The sequence below is a fragment of the Sarcophilus harrisii genome, chromosome 1 (assembly GCF_902635505.1).
Source record: "Sarcophilus harrisii chromosome 1, mSarHar1.11, whole genome shotgun sequence".
Lineage (NCBI taxonomy): Eukaryota > Metazoa > Chordata > Mammalia > Dasyuromorphia > Dasyuridae > Sarcophilus > Sarcophilus harrisii.
In genome coordinates this window covers 709,476,319-709,494,635 of record NC_045426.1, presented here as the reverse complement: position 1 = coordinate 709,494,635, position 18,317 = coordinate 709,476,319, and the positions used below count along the sequence as shown (strand labels likewise).

Genomic DNA, 18,317 nt, shown 5'->3' with positions numbered 1-18,317 from the left:
CCTCCCCGGGTCGCAGCCCTCCGAGCCGCTGGGGGCGCTGTCCGGGATCGCGGACACGTCCAGGCGCCGGCGGGGGGGGAAGGCCGCGCTCGGTGGCCCGGAAGCCGGCGCGGAGCCGGGAGTGCGTGCCGGAGGCTCGCTCCCCGCCGATCACGGACCCGCCGGAGACCTCTCCACAGCCAGGGGCCGCCGCCGCCGCCGCCTCCATGGGCGCCGAACACCAGACCCGCCTCTGCCTGGCCAGCTGCGGCCCCGCCACGCCGCCCGCCCTGCTAGAACTGCTGCGCATGCTCCAACGATTCTCCGGGTGAGCCGGGCCCCGCCCCCGAGCCGTGGCTTCTCTCCCTCTGGAATAGATCCCTCCCTCAACCTGCCCGCCCTTCGGCGAGGCCCCGCCCACCTCCTTCCCTGCCCCCTGCCGGAGCCAGCCTGCCCCAGGGGCGCCGGACTCCTAGGGGATGGAGCCAACTTCCAGCTCTGACTTCTGGGCTCGTCTGGCTTTGGGGTTCGGGCCCTGGCTCTGGCTGCCTGTTTCCGCAAACCTGTCGCTGTCTCTCCTGAGTCCTCGGGCCCATATCCCTGCTATCGAAACAATTTTCACCGACTGGGAAAGCGCCCTCCCTCCCTTGTCGCTTTCTCTGTGGCCCGCCCAGGCGCCTTGTCCTCCCCCCCGTGCGCCCCACCTCAACCCCCCAGGGAGGGAGAGCCCGGGTCCCCGCCCCCAGGTCACCAGCTTGGGGGCGCAGGGATTGGGGGCGGGCTGGACCCGGGGGGGGGCCCTCCCCCCCCCGCGGGAGTCACTGACCGGCCCTTCCCACCCGGGCCTGGGCCGCCGGGCCCAGGAGCAGAGCCTGGCCCCGGCCGCGAGACTCTTGCCCGCCCTGAGCCGCGCCTGGGCCCAGCTGGCGGCCCCCGAGGCCCTGCCCTTCCTGCGCTGCCTCCTGAGCTGCCAGCTTGAGGCCACGGGCAGCCTGGGGGCCTTCCGCAAGCTGGAGGGGGTGCCCGCCCCCGCCCCTTCCCCCTGCCCCTGGCTGGGGAGCCCTTCCCCTTCCTTCCCACCCCCTCCTGCCTGGCCCCTTGCCCCGCCGGCACCTGAGGGGAGGGAGGGGCCCGCCCCCGGGACCTCAGTGTCATATCGGGGGGACTACCCAGTTTCCCAAGGGGTTTGGGGGGAGGGAAGGGGCGAGGAGGCCCAGTGAACCCTTTTTCCCTGGGGGAGAGCCAGATGGGGAGACCTGAGACAGGAGGAGGGGAAGGAAGGGGGGAGGGAGGAAAAAAAGGGAGGCAGAGAAGCGAGGGAAGGAAGAAGGAAGGAAAGAAAGGAGGGAAGAAGGAAGGAGGAGAGGGAAGGAAAGAAAGGAGGGAGGAAGAAAAGGATGAAGGAAGGGAAGGGGAAGAGAATAAGGAAGGGAAAGAGGGATGGAGGAGGGAAGGAGGGAGGGAAGGAGAAGGAAGGAAAGAAGAAAGGAGGGAGGAAGAGAGGGAGGGACAGAGGAAGGGGCGAAAGAAGGGAGGAAGGAAGGAAAGAAGGAAGAAGGGTTGGCCCCGGTTGGAAAGCTGCTCACAGGGAGCCCATGTCATGGCAGCGACACGGGGGCCTCCAGCATTGGGGCTTTCGGGGTCTGGAGGCCAGTCGAGGACCCACAGATTGTGGAGCCCCCCAGCTCGAGGCCTCGCCCCCTTTGGTTGCATCTCGCCCCCTTTGCCCTTTCCTGCAGATTTTGGCCACGTTGGCTGCGGGCAGGGAGAGCCTGGTGTCCCAGGAAGTGGCCAGGATGCTGGGCCATCTGACCCACGGCCAGCAGGTGAGGGGGGCTGGGAGTGGGGGGGGGCAGTGACGGGCTGGGCCCTCTGTGGGCACTGACGCCTGCCCCGCCCTTCCCTTCTAGGCCTTAACTCTGGGAGAGCTTCGCACAGGTCAGTCTCCCCCCCCACCCCCGGGGCCTCTCAGGGCCCGCACCATTCTGAGATTGGTCCCATCCCCAGGGATGGGGCCAGAGAATGGGCAGAGGCCAGGCCTTTGTCCTGGGAACCGGGGCCACAGACACCTTCCGAGCCTGGAGCTGGGAGGCCTGGGCGGGAGGTCTGGCGGCCATACTTGGAGGGGCTCCTTGGGGCCGGGGGTCATTCCCGCCTGACCCCGGGGGCCCCTCTGCCCAGTGTGTCTGTTCCTGGAGGAGAGCGGCCTGGCGCGAGAACACTGGAGACACGCCCTGGGCAGCCTGCTGGGCAGCGCGGCCTCCACCCTGGCCTCCGTGCTGCAGGACCCCGCCACCGGGGCCGGGGAACGGGCCTGCCACGCAGTGAAGGTGCGCCCCCCTTTCTCCCTGGAAGCCCCCCCAGGGAAGCTGGGCCCTAGCGGTCACAGCCAAGAGCCCCAAGAGTCCGCTGCCTGATGGTGGCCCCCAGTGGGCTCCCCCCAGAGCCCCAAAGCCCTCCCAGCTCCCGGAGGCCCAGGGGAGGGGGGTGGGGCCGACTGGCAGTCACACGGGGGGATGGGCCCGATCTCTGCCCACAGCTGGTCCTCCAGCTTTTCCAAAGCATGCCCGAGGAGGTGGGGGCCCTGACCTGGAGGCCGGCAGGTGAAGTGGAGCCCCTGGCGAGCATCCTTCAGTCCCTGGTGCAAGTGATCCTGGGAAAGGTGAGGAGGCTTTTCAGAGGCTGAGAGCCAGCCTGTGGCCCAGGGAGCGGGGCCTGCTGACCACCCCCAGGGAGCCCGCTCCTACCTCAGCTCCTTCCTTCTGCAGGTGGCCCACAAGGACGCCCGGCTTCTGGCTGGCACAGCCCTGGGCATGCTGGCGAATGCGGCCCCCACGCCAGAGGCAGGGGCTGAGGCCGTGTCTGAGCTGCTGCGGCTGCTCAGCCCAGGTGAGGCTGCAAGAGACAAGCCGGAGGCCGGCCCTTCCCAGGCCCGAGCCGGGCAGTGTCCCTGCGTTCGTGCGGCCCCTCGGCCGGACTCCTGGGGCAGCCCTCGGGGCTCTCACTCAGGGCATGGGAGCCTCCTCAGGAAGTTGAGGGCGTCGCTAGCGAGTGGGCCCGGACCCGAACCTCAGGGAGCCGCGTTCTGGTCGGGACCTCAGCCCAGAGGAGCAGGGAGCGGTCAGAGAAGGGAGGAGGCTCCTCTGAGCAGATTGGTTTGTCCTTAGACCCTGGGGAGCAGAGGCTTGGGGGGCTCCGGGTGGCTGTGCCCCCCATGAACCCCGATGGGCTGGAGGACCTGGTGCTGAGCCGAGGCCTTCTGACCTCCTGCAGGAAGGACATCCTGACCTTCAGGCCCCCTGGGGGGAAGGTGAGTCCCGGCCTGGACTTGGGGGGCCTGGAGGAGGCCCTGGTGGCAAGGGTGCCCTGGACCGAGGAACAGGAGGCAGAGGGGCCGAGGGGCCCCACTCGGCCCATCACGTCCTCACATCAGCTCAGGGACTTGCCAGGCGCCTGCCCTGCCAAAGGGCCCCTTCCTCTGCTCCTGAGCCTTGGGGCCATGCTGGCCACTTTCTTCATGGCGTCCCCCCCAAATCCCCAGGCCTGTCTGCTGCTGGGGGCCCTGATACCCCCCGTTGGCCCAGGCTGGAGTGAGAAGAACATGGACTACCGTGCCTTCCTCCTGCAGGGTGAGGACTCTTGGGGCCAGTGGGAATGGATGATAGGGGCAGGGCCTGCTGGGGCTGGGGGCCTGCTGGGGCTGGGGCCGGGGGCCGGGGGCCTGCTGTTGTGGAGGCCCAGGACCTGTTGGAGCCGGAGGCCTGAGGCAGGAGGAGAATTTCTGGGCCTGGGTTGGGGTTGGGGAGCGGAGGTTCTGGGGCTAGGTTTGCTCTGGGGAGAAACCAGAGTCCCCACACAGCAACAGTCTTGGCCTTGGGTGGGAGGGGAGGAGCCACAGGCGGCCCTGATACTGGACAGTGGTCCTGGCCGGGTGAGGGCCGGGCCCTGGGAAGTGGAATGAAGCTTCTGCCCTGGGGGCCTCACCGGAAGGCCTTGGGCACACAGGGGGTCTCAGACAGACCCCCAGGGCCAGGGGCCTGACAATGTCCACTGCCCCTTCCCAGCTTTTCTGCTGTGGCTGCGACGGCTGCACGAAAGCACCCCCGGCGTCTGGACGGGGCGACTCCTGAGTGGGACCTCCCAGGGGGCCCTGCGGCTGACTCAGTTCATCTGGAGCAACACCGAGAGCCCGGTAGGAGACTCCCCCAGGCCAGGCTGGGCCGCCCCTCTCCTCCCTGTGTCGGAGGCCCTTGTCCAGAGCGGGCAGCGAGGCCTCGGAGAGGGGCCCGGGAGATGGAGCCGGGGACATGGCCCTGGGCACCCTGCGGGGGCTGGTCTGACACCGGGATGGCGGAAACACTGCGGCTTGGGCCCCCAAACTCCTGCTCATATCTCTGGCTGGGAGCTCGGGGACAGCCCCGGGTCTGTAAGGGGGTGGGGGGAGTGATGAGAACTCAGCAGTCCCAGGCGCAAGCCCCGAGTCCCAGAGCAGTCAGAGGTGTCTCCAGTGGCAGCAGCGCGGCTGAGTAGAGGGAGGTAGAGAGAGGAGAAGAAGCCCGCATGGGGGCAGGGCAGAGCTCATGGGGAGGGGCAGGAAGGAGGCACCCCTCTCCCTGGTGCCTTGTGGGGAGGAGGAGGAGGCAGCCCTTTCCCTGGCACACGGGGCTTGTGCCCCCCAGCTGGAAGGTTTGTCCAGGCACCTGCGCCCCGCCTCTTCCTGAGCCATGGGAAGGGAGGTGAGCACCTCGGGGACGGAGCAGAGCGGCCCCTCTACGAGGAGCTCCTGGAGAGGGTCCGGGCCCTGCCCTGGCAGACCAAGGCCCGCTACCCCGCCCTCTGCGCCTTGCTTCCCTTCCTGGGCTGGAAGGGTGAGGCCCCCGGGCCTGTGAACAGTGGGGGGAGAGGGGAGGAAGGGCCCCCGAGCCAGGTTTTGACTGCTGCTACGGGCAGCGGAGGGCGGGGGTGGGGAGCCCTAGTCCTGGTGGGCAACATTTCAGCACCATGGCCAGGGCCGAGCAGGGGCCTTGTGACCTTCCTGGGCCAGATTGAAGGCGGAGGATGCTGGAGCTCACTGCTAGTGCTTGGGAGACGGGGCCAAGGCCACTGACCCAGGGCACACTGGGGCTTCAGGAAGGGGGAGCAGGGCTTTCCCAGCCCTGGGTGGTTCTCAACCACAGCTCACATGGCCCATGGCCAGCGGGGCCCCGACGACCAGGCAGAGGGCACGGTGCCCCTTTCCTGGGCTTCCGGGGTGGGCCTGTGGTGGGAGGGGGTAGCCTGGCATGCGGGCGCCGTGGCCGACGTGGCCTTGTCCCTCCAGGTCCTGGCTGCGCTCCCTGAGCTCCCGCGGCAGCTCCTGCTCTGTCTCTCCACCAATCCCCTCAGCCCCCCGGCGGTGGACGCCTACCGCTGCTTCCTGCAAGCCCAGCGGGGGGAGTGGGCGGTCCCAGGGGCCGGGGCCGGCGAGGAGGCCCTGGCTGAGCGGTGGGCCCGGCACTGGCTGCTCCCCGTGGCGGAGGCCCTGCAGTCCCCCGTGGCAGCCCTGCAGGGCCGGGCAGCCAGCTCCCTGCTCCCCCACACCCTGCAGCTCTTCCCGGCCTCCGCCGGCCTCCTGGAGGAGGCTTTCGGGCCCGGGGGGCCGGGGGGGGGGCCTGCAAAGCTCCGGGAAACTGGGCCAGGCCCCTGGGTGGAGCTCCCCGCTAAAGTGGCCACGTGCCTGGCGGGGGACGGCCGGGGCGGGCGGCGGGGGGAGCCTCCTGGTGGGGGGCCGGCCGCCCGGGCCCCGGCCCCAAGGCCCGGGCCCCCCCAGGCTCCCTGGCTCCCAACACCCTGGCCTCCTTCCCGGCCTCTGAGGGGCTGAGCGGCCCCCGGCCGGGCTCCCGGGACAGGCCCTGGGCGGCCCCAGTGGGGAAAGCAGCCTCGGCCCGCCCCGGGGCCCCCTGCCATGGGGAGCCCGGGGGCCCACCCCTGGGGCTGGGCCTTCCGGGCGGGGAGGACGGCTTAGGCCCTGGGACTTTAGGGTGGGGCCCTTTGAGGGGTGGGGGTGGAGGTTGGGTGGGGCGGGCCGGTGTGGGTCCGGGGTGGGGGTTGGGGCCTTAAGGGGAGGGGGTTTGGGGAGTTTGGGTGGGGGGTTTGCTTGGGCCCAGTTTTGACCGAGGGGTGGTTGGGTTCCCAGTGGGCCCGGTTTGGTTTTGGGAGAAGGATTTGGGCGGGCTTGGGAGAGAAGTGGGGGGAAGAAGGGGGTTTCCCCGTGGTTTTATTTGGAGGCCCCCTGTGTGTTTCCCGCTGGCCCCGGGTTTAGAAGGATGGGGTGGGGTGGGCCCGGAGGGGGGGAAAAGGGGTTCTGGGGTTTTCGGAGTTTTGGGTGATGCCCTTTTGGAGGGGGGGGTGCGGAGGGGGGTTGGGAATGGGGTTTTGGCTTTGGGGTGGAAGAATTTGAAGTTTGGGGTTGAGGAGGTTTTGTGGGGGGGCTGGGAGGGGATTTGGCCCACCCCTGGTTGGGGTGGGACCCACCCCAGGTAGGATTATGAGTTAGGGGGGGGGGGGTTTCAGATTTGTAGGTTGGCAAAATTTCCCGGTAGATTTTGCCAAATTTGGATGGGGTGGGGAAGGGGGGAGTGGAATGAAGTTTGGCTTGGGGCTTTCCACAACGAGAAACTTGGGGAGGTTCCCGGATTGGATGGGGGGTTTGAGACGGGAGGAGTGATGTTGGGGAGGGGGGTTTACCCCCACAAAAAGGAATGGGGTTGAGGGGGTTTAAGGGGGTAGATGGAGTTGAGGGGGGGACCTGTTTTAGATTGGGAGCCAGGCCCCCCATTTTGGGGGAGGCGAGGGGGGGGTGTTGTTTTTGGGGAAAGGGGGGGGGTAATGTTTTTGAGGGAGGCCCTTTTTGTTTGCTAAGGGGGGTGGGGGGTTTGACGGGTTTCCTTTCTTTCTTTCCCCTTTGGGCGGAGGTTTTGGGTTTTTCATTACGTTTTTGTGTTTTTGGGGAGGGGTGGGGTGGGTTTTGAAAAGGGATTTTTTTTTTTCTGTTTCTGTTGGGGTTTTGGTTTTTTTAGGGGAAGGACTTTTAAAAAAGTCTTGGTTTAAAAGGGAGGGGGGCCCGTTTTTCTTTTGTTTTATTTTCTGGGTTTGGGGAAGAGGTTTTTCTTGTGATGAAATTGTTGGGTTTTGGTTTGGTTAATTTATTTTAAATTGGGTTTTTGTTTTTGTTTTTCTTTTGGGTTTTTTTTTTTGGTGTTTTTTGCTTCCATTTTTGTTTTGTTTTCTTTAGGGATTTTTTTTGTTTTTTTTTATGAGTTTTTTTTGGTTTTTATGTTTTGTTTTTCTTTCTTTTCTTTTTTTGTTGGTGTTTTTCCCTTTTGTTTCTTTACTTTCTTTGGATTGTGGTTTTTCTTTGTTTTTCCCGGGTTTTTCGTTTTTCTTTTTTCTTTGTTGTTTTGCGTTTGTTCTTTGATGATTGATGAGTTGTTTTTCGGACGTGTTTTTGCTGTTTGGAGGTTTTGAAGGTGTTTGGGGGGATTTGGGGTTTTGGGGGGTGTTTTGGCTGGTTGGTTTTTCTTGGGTTTGGGTTTTTGAGGGAATTGGAGGGGTTTTCTTTTGCTTTAGGTTTTCCCTGGGAGGTTTTGATGGGGTTTAGGGAGCTTGTGGTTCTTTACCCCGCTTGCTTTGGGCTTTCCTGGCGGAGGGGTCGGCTAAATGGAGGGTAAAGTGCCGGGCCTGGGAGAGGAGGGGGGAGGTAGAGGCCCCTTGTTCGAGGAGTAGGGAGATCTCACCGGGGATTTCAAAGGGGTGAGTATGGCTGGGGGGGGGGACACTTTGGAAGGGGGAGATTTCGGTTTGGGGGGGGGGACTGGAGGGAGGGTTTGGGGGAGGGGTTGGAGGGGGTGGTGGGACGGGAAAGGAATTGGGAGTATGTGGGGGGGAGGGGCTGATTCTTTGGTTTGGCAGGAAAAGGAGAAGTGAGGGGGGTTGGTTTGGTTGGGTGGGAGCGGAAGGGGAGGGGTTGGGGTGCAGGGGTAGAGGTGGGGGTTTGGCGTTTTTGTGGGGTGTGGGGGTGGGGGTTGGGGTTTTTCAGGAAGAGGTTTTGGGTTTTTTATTTTTCTGTGGGGTTTTGTTTGTTTGGCTTGGGCCGGGAGGGAGGGGAATTGCTTGGGGTTTCTGGACTTTTTTTGACGGGGGGGATTTTTTTGCTTGGGGTTTTGGGGCGGGTTGCTGGGCCCCCGGGGGTGGGCGGGGGGTTTTGGAGAAGATTTTTCGTGGGGCGTTGCCTGTGTTTTGGAGGGTTTGGAATTGTTGGGAGGGGTGTTTTAGGGCGATTGGGTGAGGGACGGTTGGGGGGTTTTGGAAGGGAGGGGGTTGGGGGAGGCTTTTGTGGCTTGTGTTTTGGTTTTTCTGTGTGGGGGGGTTTTTTTAGTTTTGCTTTTTTGGTTTTGTTTTGTTTTTTTCTTGTTTTCCTTTTTCAAAGGGAGTTTTGGAGGTGTGGGGTTTTCAGGGTTTTTGGGGTTTTGTTGGGGGGGTTTTGGGAGTGGGCGGGGGTAGGTTTGGGGGGGGGAGGAGGGTAGGGAGGGGCTTGGGGTTTAGTTTTGGGGGGGGGGGGGGGCAGCAGTTTGCTGTTTTGGGGTTTGGAGTGTTGAGGGGTTCTGAAAGCCTGGAGCGGGCGGGGGGATTTCATCAGTGAAAGGGGGGCGGGACTTTTGGGAGTGTGTGGGAGGTTAAGGGAGAGGTTTTGCTTTGGTTTGGGGATGGGACTGGTGGGGGGACTTGGGAGTTTTTCTGTTGGGGAGGGTTTTGCAGAGGTTTGGGTGAGTTGGGTTGTTTTGGGAGATTTTTCTTTGTTTGGGGGGTTTGAAGGGTTTTTAGGAGTTTAGGTTTTTTTCTTGGTTTGTTTTAAGGGAGTTTTCTGTTGGGGTTGGAGGTTTGATTTTGGTTTTAGGGTTTTTTGTGAGGGGGATTTTGGGGTTTTCACCCCCCTTTTTTTTATGGAAGTTTTTGTTTGATGTGGAGGGGTTGGGTTTTTGTGGGTTTGATTTTTGTTTTCGCAGGGGTTTTTGGGGGAGGGGTGGAGGGTTGGGAGGGGTTGGGGGGGGATGGCTTTTCCCGTAGGTTTTGTTTGGGGTGTTTTGGTGTGGGGCGTTTGGGGGGTTTTGGGGGGGGTGGTGTTTGGGGGCTGGGTTGGGGTTATGAGGAAGAAAGGGTGGTGGGGTTTGGTTTTGGGCGGGGGGGGGGCTGGGGCGAGTGGGTTTGGGGGAGGGTTTTAGGGCCCTTTTTAGAGTTGAGGAGAGGGAAAGGGGCAAAGGGTGGAGGCCAAACTTTTTCCCTTGAGGGTTTTTTCTGTTTTTATCCCCGGGATGGGGGGGAGGCCCCCCGCCTACGCCCCTTTGAGTGGTGGGTTGCAGGCAGGAGGCCTGAGAGGGCGTGGGGTTGGGAGCCGGGGCTTGGCGGGGAGGGACTTGCCAGGAAGGGAGGGAGGCCAGGGAGGGCGAGAGAGGCCGGGGCCTGTTGGGGGAGGGGGGGCCCATGGGGATACAAAAAGTCCAGTTTTGGGGGAGGTTAACCCGCCCTGGCATGCTGCAGTTGCCACTTCCCTGCTTTCCTGGTTCGTTTTTACCTGGGCCCAGAGTTGTCCCAACTGGACTGGTTTCCTGAAAATTTTTACTTGCATTAGTTTTGTGGAAAAAAGGTCCCAATCTCTCAGAGAAGGAGGGAGAAAGCAGTTGCCACCGGGGGGGAGAACCTGGGACCCCTCTGGTCCCTTGCTCTTTGGAGGCCCCGCCCGCCCCCCGGGCTGATTTTGTGCCGGGGACTAGAGATGGGGAGGGGCGAGGTGCCCAGGCCAGGGGAGCCAGGGAGGCCCAAGCTCACCGCCTGGTGTGTCTGAGGGGGCCCCAATCTAGGGAGCCCGGCCGGTTTGGGGGTGGCCCTGCCCAGGCCTTTGGGAACTACGGTTGGGGGTTGTTTGTGTTGTGGCGGGTTCCGGAGTGTTTTTTGCCTCCGGGCGGTTTACGACGCTGGTGATGGTTGCCCGGCCCTGGTGCTTTGTGCCTTCTGGCAGAATGGGGACGCCCGTCGCCTGCTGAGGGACTGTGGAGCCGCCTCAAACCGGGGGGCGGGGTGTGCAGGCCCATGTTGGCCCAGGACGGGCGCCCGTGAGCTTCCTTGTGCCGCCCTTTCCCCGGTAGCTGGACAGGGCCTGGACTTTGGGGGGGTTGGGAAGAGGTGTTGGGTGGGGGGAGGAGGCCATGTGGTGAGCCTGTGTGTTTTGCGGAGCCGGGCCCCTTGGTTGAGGTATTGAAAGGGGAGGTATGTTTTGGTTGAGTCCCAGGCTGCCTGTATCCCCGCCATTGCTTTTCTCCCTGCTGGCCAGTGGGGGCCTTCCTGGAGCGGGTCGAGGCCGCCGGGTCAGGAGTGGCCCCTGGGCCGGGACACAGGGGGGGCCGGGCGTGGGCCCGGGCCGGGGAGGGGGGGGGCTGGTCCGGCTCCCTTTGTGCTTTGGCCAGTCAGAGGATGTCTGGGAGGGGCACCCCCTCCCCCCCCCCCAGCCTCCGTCTTCAGAAGCTTTGACTCAGATTCACATCCTGGTGCCATGAGGCCGGGGGAAGGGGCACCACCCGGAGCCGGGGCCCAGGGCAGGTCCACCACCAAGTGCCCACCACCAGGAGGCAGCAGCACGGGGGCAGGGGAGCAGGGAAGCCCTGGTTCAGAACAAGGGGAGCGCCGTTAATGCCCCCCCTTTACAGAGAGGGAGACTGAGGCTGGGAGGGGCGGGCCCCCAGAGGCAGCTCCTTGGGACCCTACGGGCTTTCCCGCCTTTCCGGCCGCCCCAGGGACGGCTCCCTGCCCGCGGGGCCGGCGGGTGCTCTGGCCATGCCGCTGACAGCTGGGCTTGGTTCTCAGGTGGGCGCCAGCACGCTGCGCCAGGAGTGCGCCCGCTTCCTCTGCAGGGAGGCGGGGAGGCTGGCCGATCCCGCCCGGGCCCGGGCCCTGGGCTCCCTGCTGCGAGGCACGGACACGGAAGTGCATCGGGCCACCCTGGCCTGGGTGCTGGAAGAGGGGGGGCTCCGCGAGCCCGTGGCCGGCGTCCTCCGGGCCCTGCTGCTGGTAAGCCCCTGCCCCGGCCTCCGCCCTCCCTGGCCTCTGCCCCCCCCCCAGCCTCCCCCAGCCAATGCTCATCCCCCAGCCTCTGCCCTCCCCGGCCTCTGCCCCCCCCCCCCCCGGCCTTCCCCAGCCGACGCTCATCCCCCAGCCTTTGCCCTCCCTGGCCTCTATGCCCCTGTTGGCCAAATACGTTTCCGCCCGGTTTGGGCCACTCAGCCCTGTGGAGGGGGAGGGGCAGGGAAGGAGCAGCCCCAGCCCGCCCTCGGCCCAGGCCCATGCGAGTGCTCCCGAGGGGGTCCCGGGGCTGCTGGGGCATTGCGAGGTGGGCCAGCCTCCGAGCCCGATGGGGCCTTCTCCCTTAGGACACCCTGTGGCCGCTGCTGCGGGACGGGGGGGGCCACCCGGAAGGCCTGAAGTTGCACCTGGAGGCCTTGGCGCACCTGCACCAGGCACCCTCTGCCCGCGTCCACCCGCTCTCGCCAGCCCCGCCCCCAGCCTCCAGGGACCAGCTGCTCTCACTGGTGGAGAAGGCGGGCACCAGCCCCACCCTCCTGGGCCAGGCACTGCGCGCCCTCAGCTTGCTCTTGGCATTGGGGTAGGGTCTCCCCTCCCCTCCCCCATTCTCCTCAGCTCTGCCGGGGGTGGGCACTCAGTGGCCTTGGGGTCAAAGGAGCTGAGTCACATCTCACCTGCCCCGTATAACCCAGATGACCTTTTTTTCCTGTACCTCAGTTTGCTTATCTGTAAATGGGGTGAAGTGACCTCTTGGGTCACTTCCAGGCTGTGACCTGTGCCCCTGCCCCCCAGACCTTGCCCCTTCAACCATTGCCTTCAGATCCCCCCATAAATTAAGTGGGTCAGTTGAGGCGTGTGAAGGCTCCCTGGGCCCCTGGGGGTCATGTCTCTGTCTGCACCCCCTCCCCCCTGGGCATTTGTCCGTAATGGGTTTTGTGAGCCTCAGGGTGGTCCCCGCAGTGTCGGGGTCTCCGGGCAGAGGCCACCGCTCGTTCCCTCGTCAGGGTGCCGGGGAGGGCCTCCCCACTCAGGGAGAGCCCGGCATCTCTGCCATCTCCGGGAGCTTGGAGCGAGGGTGAGGGCCCCCAGCACAGGAGAGGCACCTTTATTAGGCACCTCCTGCATGCATGCTGCCAAGCCCCGAGGGTGCACAAAGGGTTTGTGGACGCCCCCCGACCCCGCCCTGGGCCCGGCAGCCGGACTCGCTGGCGTTTCTGTGGCATTTCATGGTTTTACAAAGTGCTTTTCCCGTATGTCCCGGCCCCCAGCAGTCTGGGAGGCAGGAGCTGTTCCTGTGCCCATTTTTCAGAGGAAGCCACAGAGGCCAGCACTGGTGTCCAGAGGGGCCTGAGGTGGGATCCATCGTCGTCCGGATGAGTGGCAGGAGGGGCCCTGGGGGCACTGGGGCAGGCCACTGCCCGTCCTCGGGACCTCTGGGACCGGCCATGGGGCCCTTCGGGGGAGGGGGTGGCGGGAGGGGCTCGGGGACAGGAGGGCCCTGGTCGAGAGAATCCACGTGGCCCTGGGCCCAGGCGGCCCCCCCCGAGGGCCCGCTCTCCCTCCGGGACCAGAGGTTCCGGACCGGGAGCTCCCCCACCCTGGAGATCACGGGCACGGGCGAAGAGCGGGAACACAGCGCAGACTGCAGTGCTTGGGGCGGGGAGCAGGCTCTCTCATTTAAGCCCCCCGTAAGTGGGGGGGAGAAGGCTCACGACCCTGCTGGAGACAGGGAGAAACGGAGAGTCTGAGTGGGCCGGGAGCCGTCTGCACCCATTGGGCTGGGCTCTGCTCGTGCTGCTGACGCCCTCCACCCTCATGCCTTTCTGTATCCAGGATGACCTTTCCTTTCCATCGTAACCTCTTTTTGTTCCCCCTTCCTTATCAGCAGGTCAGGACTCAAATACAGACCCCACAACTCCCCCCCGGCCCTTTCTGCTTTCCTACTCGGGGCTGGTGGGGTGGCCCGGGCCGGGGTCTCTGGACTTTGCTCCCGGCACGATGCCATCCCCCCTTCTGTCTTTGTGCCCACCCCAGGCCCGAGGACCTTCCTGCCCTGGGCCGCTGGAGCCTGGTTCTCCAGCGCTGGAGTGAGCCCCGTGCCTGTGAGGAGCTGAGACTGGCGGCAGCGCAATCCCTGTGCCTAGCCGGGGTCCCGGTGGTGGTCGGAGCCCACGCAGCCTCTGGGCCCTCCCCGGCAACTTCCGGGCCCTCCCCGGCAGCCCTGGCTCTCCGGTAAGCTGACTCGGTGGGCCCAGCCCCCAGGAGGGCGTGTGTTGGGGGACCCCAGAGAGGTGTCTCCCGGCAGGTTGCTTAGTCTGGGCCCCAGAGGGAAGAACCAGGCGCACTGGAGGGAAGGTCGCCTAGGGCAATTGGAGGAACGCTCCAGGGGGAGTCCCGGCCTGGGTTCGAGTCCCGGCTCGGCTTCGTCTCTCTGGGTCTCCTTGCCTCTTCTGTGAAACGAGGGGCTGGAACTCCAGGGCACAGAGACGCAGACTGGGGGCTGATGTGAGGGGACTCTCCGCCCAGATTGGAAGGGAGCATCTCTAAAGGGCACGGCCTCCCCCTTGGAGGTTGGTCACCTCAGAGGCTCCTCAGCTGCCAGCAAAGAAGCGCCGTGTGTCCCTGCCTCCTGGGGCTTCCCCGGCCCCCTCAGCCTTTAAGCGGGCAACAGCAGGAGCCTCCAGAAGGGGGGGGGGGTCAGCCCCAAAGAAAGAGCTTCCAGAAATCAGACAGCATTTGATGGTGGAGTGAGCTCCCCGTCACTGAGAGTGGCCACGTCCGGACTGAACGGTTCTGCCTGGGGAGGAGAGTGTAGGAGGCTGGGCTGGGTGAGAGCCAGCTCCAGTGGGGCCTCTCATCGCGAGGCCTGAGGCTGCTGTGCCCCACTAGGCCCGAGGCTTTCTGCTTGTGGGGAAAGAGTCCGCAACGGGAGGCCCAGAGGCAGGAACAGAGTGCCCAGCACCGGCCCGGCCGGGGCGAGAGGAGGAGAGCCCGGCACCCTCACGGAAGGCTTTGGGGAGGAGGGGAAGATGCAGGTCGGGCCAGCTCTGGGGAAGTCCTGATTCGGGCCAAGTCCTCACTTTCTCACATTAGCCCGTCCCGTCCATGAGCATCGGATAGTCTTCCAGGTGTTTAGAGCTGACTTTAAGGAGCCTTATGTTCTCATGGAGAAGAAGACTTCTTGGGGGGAGAGGTGGTCAGGGTGGGGCCTTTGGGGGAGGGGAGCACAGAGCAGCCAAGGCCATAGACCTGCCCTCTCTGAGGGTGACGGGACTGGTGATGTGACTGATTCTCAGAGGGAGAAGCGGCAGGGGCATGGGCCTGGCGAGGCTGTCGTGGTGGTGGTGGGGCTCCAGTGGGCCTGGCAAGGATATGGGGGGGTGCCAGTGGGCCTGGTGACTCAGGATGGCTGGCGAGGGGTCATGGGAACTAGGTTTGTGTTTTGCTGGTTGTGTGGTCACGAACGCTCCTTGGGCCTCAGTCTTTTAATCTGTAAGATGGAAATCCGTGGCTCTTATTGCTAGAACTGGAAGGAACCCCGGGCCGTCTGGTCCCCCCACCACTTGTCAGATGTGGGAGTCCCCTTTCCTCTGCAATAACAAAGGCCCATTTGAGCTCTAGTGCAGACCAGGGGCCGGGGGAAGCGCTGCTCTCATGGGTTGCCCGAGGGAGAGGCTGGTGCCTTTGGCAGTGTCTCGGTCACACCTGCCCCCCCTTCTCCTCCATAGCTCGGCTGACACCCCCTGGCCTGGACGTGCCTCGGTTTCCCTGACTGTGCCTCTCCCCTCAGGCTTCTGAACGCTGGCATTTTCCTGCTGCAGGATGAGGACCAGGCAGTGAGACTGGAAGCAGCCATGTTCGCCAGTCTGCTGGCCCAGCAGGTGAGAGCCTGGCCCTGGGAGGCTGGCACAACGCTGCAGGCCAACCAGGGGCTGCTCCTGGTACTACAGGTTATTGAGACACACTTTGGGGCCTGTGAGGACACCTGGCCGCTTCTGATGCTCCATCTTCCCCAGTATGATCTGGAGTGTCTCCTGGAGGAGATGGGCGCTAATCGGTAAGGGTCTGGCTCTCCCCCATGTACCCAGTGCCCCTCAGAGCAGTTTGCTGGGGGCAGGGGGAGCTCTCCTCAAAGAAAGTCAGCCACTAAAAGGGGGCTAGCCTGGGTCAGCTGTTAAGGGGTCTAGCCTGGGTCAGCTGCTAAAAGTGGGCTGGTCTGGGTCAGCTGTTAGAAGGGGGCTAGCCTGGGTCAGCTGCTAGGATGGGCCTAACCTGGGTCAACTGTTGAAGGGGGCTGACCTGGGTCAACTGCTAAAAGTGGGCTGGTCTGGTTCAGCTGCTAGAGGGGGGCTAGCCTGGGTCAGCTGCTAGAAGGAGGCTAGCTTGGTTCAACTGCTGGAAGTGGGCTAGCCTGGGTCAGCCACTAGGGATAGGGCTAGCCTGGGTCAGCTGCTAGAAGTGGGCTAGCCTGGGTCAGCCACTAGGGATAGGGCTAGCCTGGGTCAGCTGCTAGAAGTGGGCTAGTCTGGGTCAGCCACTAGTATGAGGCTGGACTGGGCCAGGGTTTGTAGATTCTGACAAGCCTGCCCCGGAACCTTGTGCAAGGGCCAGCCAGCTCAGGAAGCCTCACTTACTGACTGGAGGAGAGGGCCTGCTAAAGCCCCGAGCCGCACGTAGCCGGGAGCTGTTCCTTCTGCCTGGCCCGCGACCTCCCCGGTGTGGGACCCTGCACCCCTGGCAGCCACGCCGCGTGAGCGGGACTGGCCGCGCTCAGGGCCGGGACAGGGCAGGGCTAATGCGACCGCCCCTTCCTAGGCCCCCCAGCCTCTATGAGGAGGACGGAGCTAACTTCTTCGCGGAGCCGGCCGTGTTCGCCCAGCTTCTACTCCCCTTCTTGCTCCGGCTGTTGGACAGAGTGGGGGATGCGGCGCCCCTGAGGGCCCGGGCCCGGCAGTGGGCAGAGGCTCGAGCCCCCGGCGTCCTCCGGAGCCTCCAGCACTGCTGCCTCTGGTGGAGTCAAGGTGGGTGCCAGGGGATCAGCCCGGGGGGGCCAGAAAAGTTCTCGCCTCCAGGGAGGGTCCAGCCTGGGCCCGGCTGAGTGGGAGTAGCAGGTGTTCGGGACCGTCCTGCACAAGGTCCTGGATTAGGGGCCGGGGACACAGGCAGGGCCGAGGAGCTCGGGTCTTTAGGAATGAATTTAACGTGTGTGTGTGCACATGTGGGGGGGCATGTGCACATGTTGGGGGGGGTATGCCTGCACAGGTATGTATGTGTGTTGTGTATAGGTGTGCGTGCACACGTGTGAGTGTTATGCATGTGGCACATGTGTGTATGGATTGTGTTGTGTGTCTGTGGGGGGAGGGATACATGTGTGCCGTGTGTGCTGTGCTTGCCTGTGTAGACACGTGTTGCAGCGTGTGTGCTGGGTTTGCATGTGTGATGTGCCCGTGTGTAGAGGGGGCTGCGAGGGACGCTCCCGCCTGAGGGGCCTGACAAGCTGGGGGGCAGCAGGGTGTGCACACATGTGCACACACCCTCCCCCCCACGCACATGCCAGACCCCCGCCCTCCTCTCAGACCCGAGGCCGGGCCCTGGGCTGCCTGTCACCGCCTCTGTCTCCCGTGTGTTTCAGGTGACGCCGGCGCTCTGCTGCTGAAGGCCCTGGGCTGCCCCAAGCTTCACACGGCCCTGGCCGTGCTGCTGGTGGAGGCTGAGCTTGTGATCCGGGCCCTGGAGACTGGGGGGGCCGGAGGCGCCGGGGAGGCCGTGGAGGCCATGGAGCCCGGAGCCAGCAGCTCCTCTCGGGAGCTGAGGCAGGCCTGGACGCGGGCCCGGGCCCTGCTCGCTCAGCACGGCATGGCCCCTCAGCTGAGGGACCCGGGCTGGCCGAGAGGCCACGTGCTCCTGTCGATGGCACCAGGGGATCCCCAAGGAGCAGAGGGGCTGTGTCTGGGGGGGGCCCCGGGGGAGGTGGGGGGCTCAAAGGGCATGACCGACAGAGCCTCTGGGGCCCTCTCCCCCACCTGCTTCGACGTCCTTCCCTCTCTGTAGCCACCAGGACAGACTGATCAGGTGGTCGGGGTTCTGGAGGTCACAGGATGTTAGTGTAAGGGGGGACCTCGGGAGCTGGCTGATCCAACCCCTCATTTTAAGAGGGGCAGAGGCTGGCCCAAAGACCGCGCAGTGAGCGACTGAGCGTCATCGTTATTGGTGACCCATCCATGCTCAGTAAACGTTAATTAAGCACCTACTATGTGCTACTACCTCACAACCACTCCGGGAGGTCTGCCAGCTGGCTGGGCTGCTCTGATCGTTCCTACTCTGCAGATGGGGAAGTTGAGGCTCAGGAGGGTGCAGGCGTCTGCCCACAATCACACACCTTATCTGTATTAGTCAGGTTGTGTCTTCACCTGAAAACCAGCGTTCCCTCCCTTACGTCATGCACTTCCTCCTCCAGAGATGGGGGTGACCCCGGGGGCTCCCCAGCCCCGACACGGCAGGGGCCTGTGCTGTCCATGCGTGGAAGGGAGGGGCTGGGCGAGCTGGCCTCCAAGCACCCCAGGTTCATCGTCGCCAGCTGAGGCGGAGCCCGCGGAGACCCCCGTCCCCCTCCCCACCCTCAAGTCTGACTTGAACAAGAAAGAAATGCCCAAACATTTAAAGAAAAAATATATTTTATAATATGCTAACAGCGTGTAATTATTCGCCGGTCTACAATGGATTTCTTTCCATCCTAAGTAATCTAATGTCATGGTGGAGAGAGGGAGCGATCTAATTTCTCGGAGCCCAGGCAAGTGGTGCTGGATGAAGGATGTCAGCAAGCATGTATTAAGTGCCTGCTGTGTGCCAGGCCCCGTGCCAGGGGCTGGAGAAGGTTATCTGCAATGGGAGAGATGATAGGACATGCAAAGGTAGTGTCAAATACAAGTCTAAACAAAGTCATTAAATGGGAGGGGGGGAGGGAGGAGGGGGGCCAGTGTAGGTTTCCTGCAGAAGAAGGTGCTTAAGCTGCGTCCTGATGGATTTTCTGAAGAAAGAGAGAGGAGGGAGGGCCTTTCGGGCACAGGGCAATAGCTGTGCAAATGTATGTAGACTGGAGATGAGGAGGAAGGCTTTCTGGCCCAGATGCCCGGCTACTTCTGCTTGGCTGGCTTGCCTACCCGCCTGAGGTACCATATCATGATTGGCAGTTGGTGGGATGGCCACGGGAATGACCTCCCCAGATG

At 63.9% G+C, this 18,317-nt stretch overlaps 1 protein-coding gene across 1 annotated transcript; it reads left to right on the top strand.

Moving 5' to 3' along the window:
• Window positions 1-1,502: 1,502 nt before the first annotated feature.
• On the top strand, window positions 1,503-18,022 carry LOC105749791. Its single transcript, XM_031948977.1, is given in 18 exon segments — window positions 1,503-1,805; window positions 1,890-1,917; window positions 2,161-2,309; window positions 2,519-2,641; window positions 2,748-2,868; window positions 3,147-3,289; window positions 3,521-3,608; window positions 4,044-4,171; window positions 4,659-4,683; window positions 4,686-4,839; window positions 5,290-5,738; window positions 10,034-10,127; window positions 10,755-11,079; window positions 11,439-11,671; window positions 13,126-13,323; window positions 14,882-15,148; window positions 15,907-16,112; window positions 16,724-18,022. Coding segments are annotated over 18 exon segments (3,381 nt in total). The 5' UTR covers window positions 1,503-1,574; the 3' UTR covers window positions 17,143-18,022.
• The last annotated feature ends 295 nt before the right edge of the window (window positions 18,023-18,317 follow it).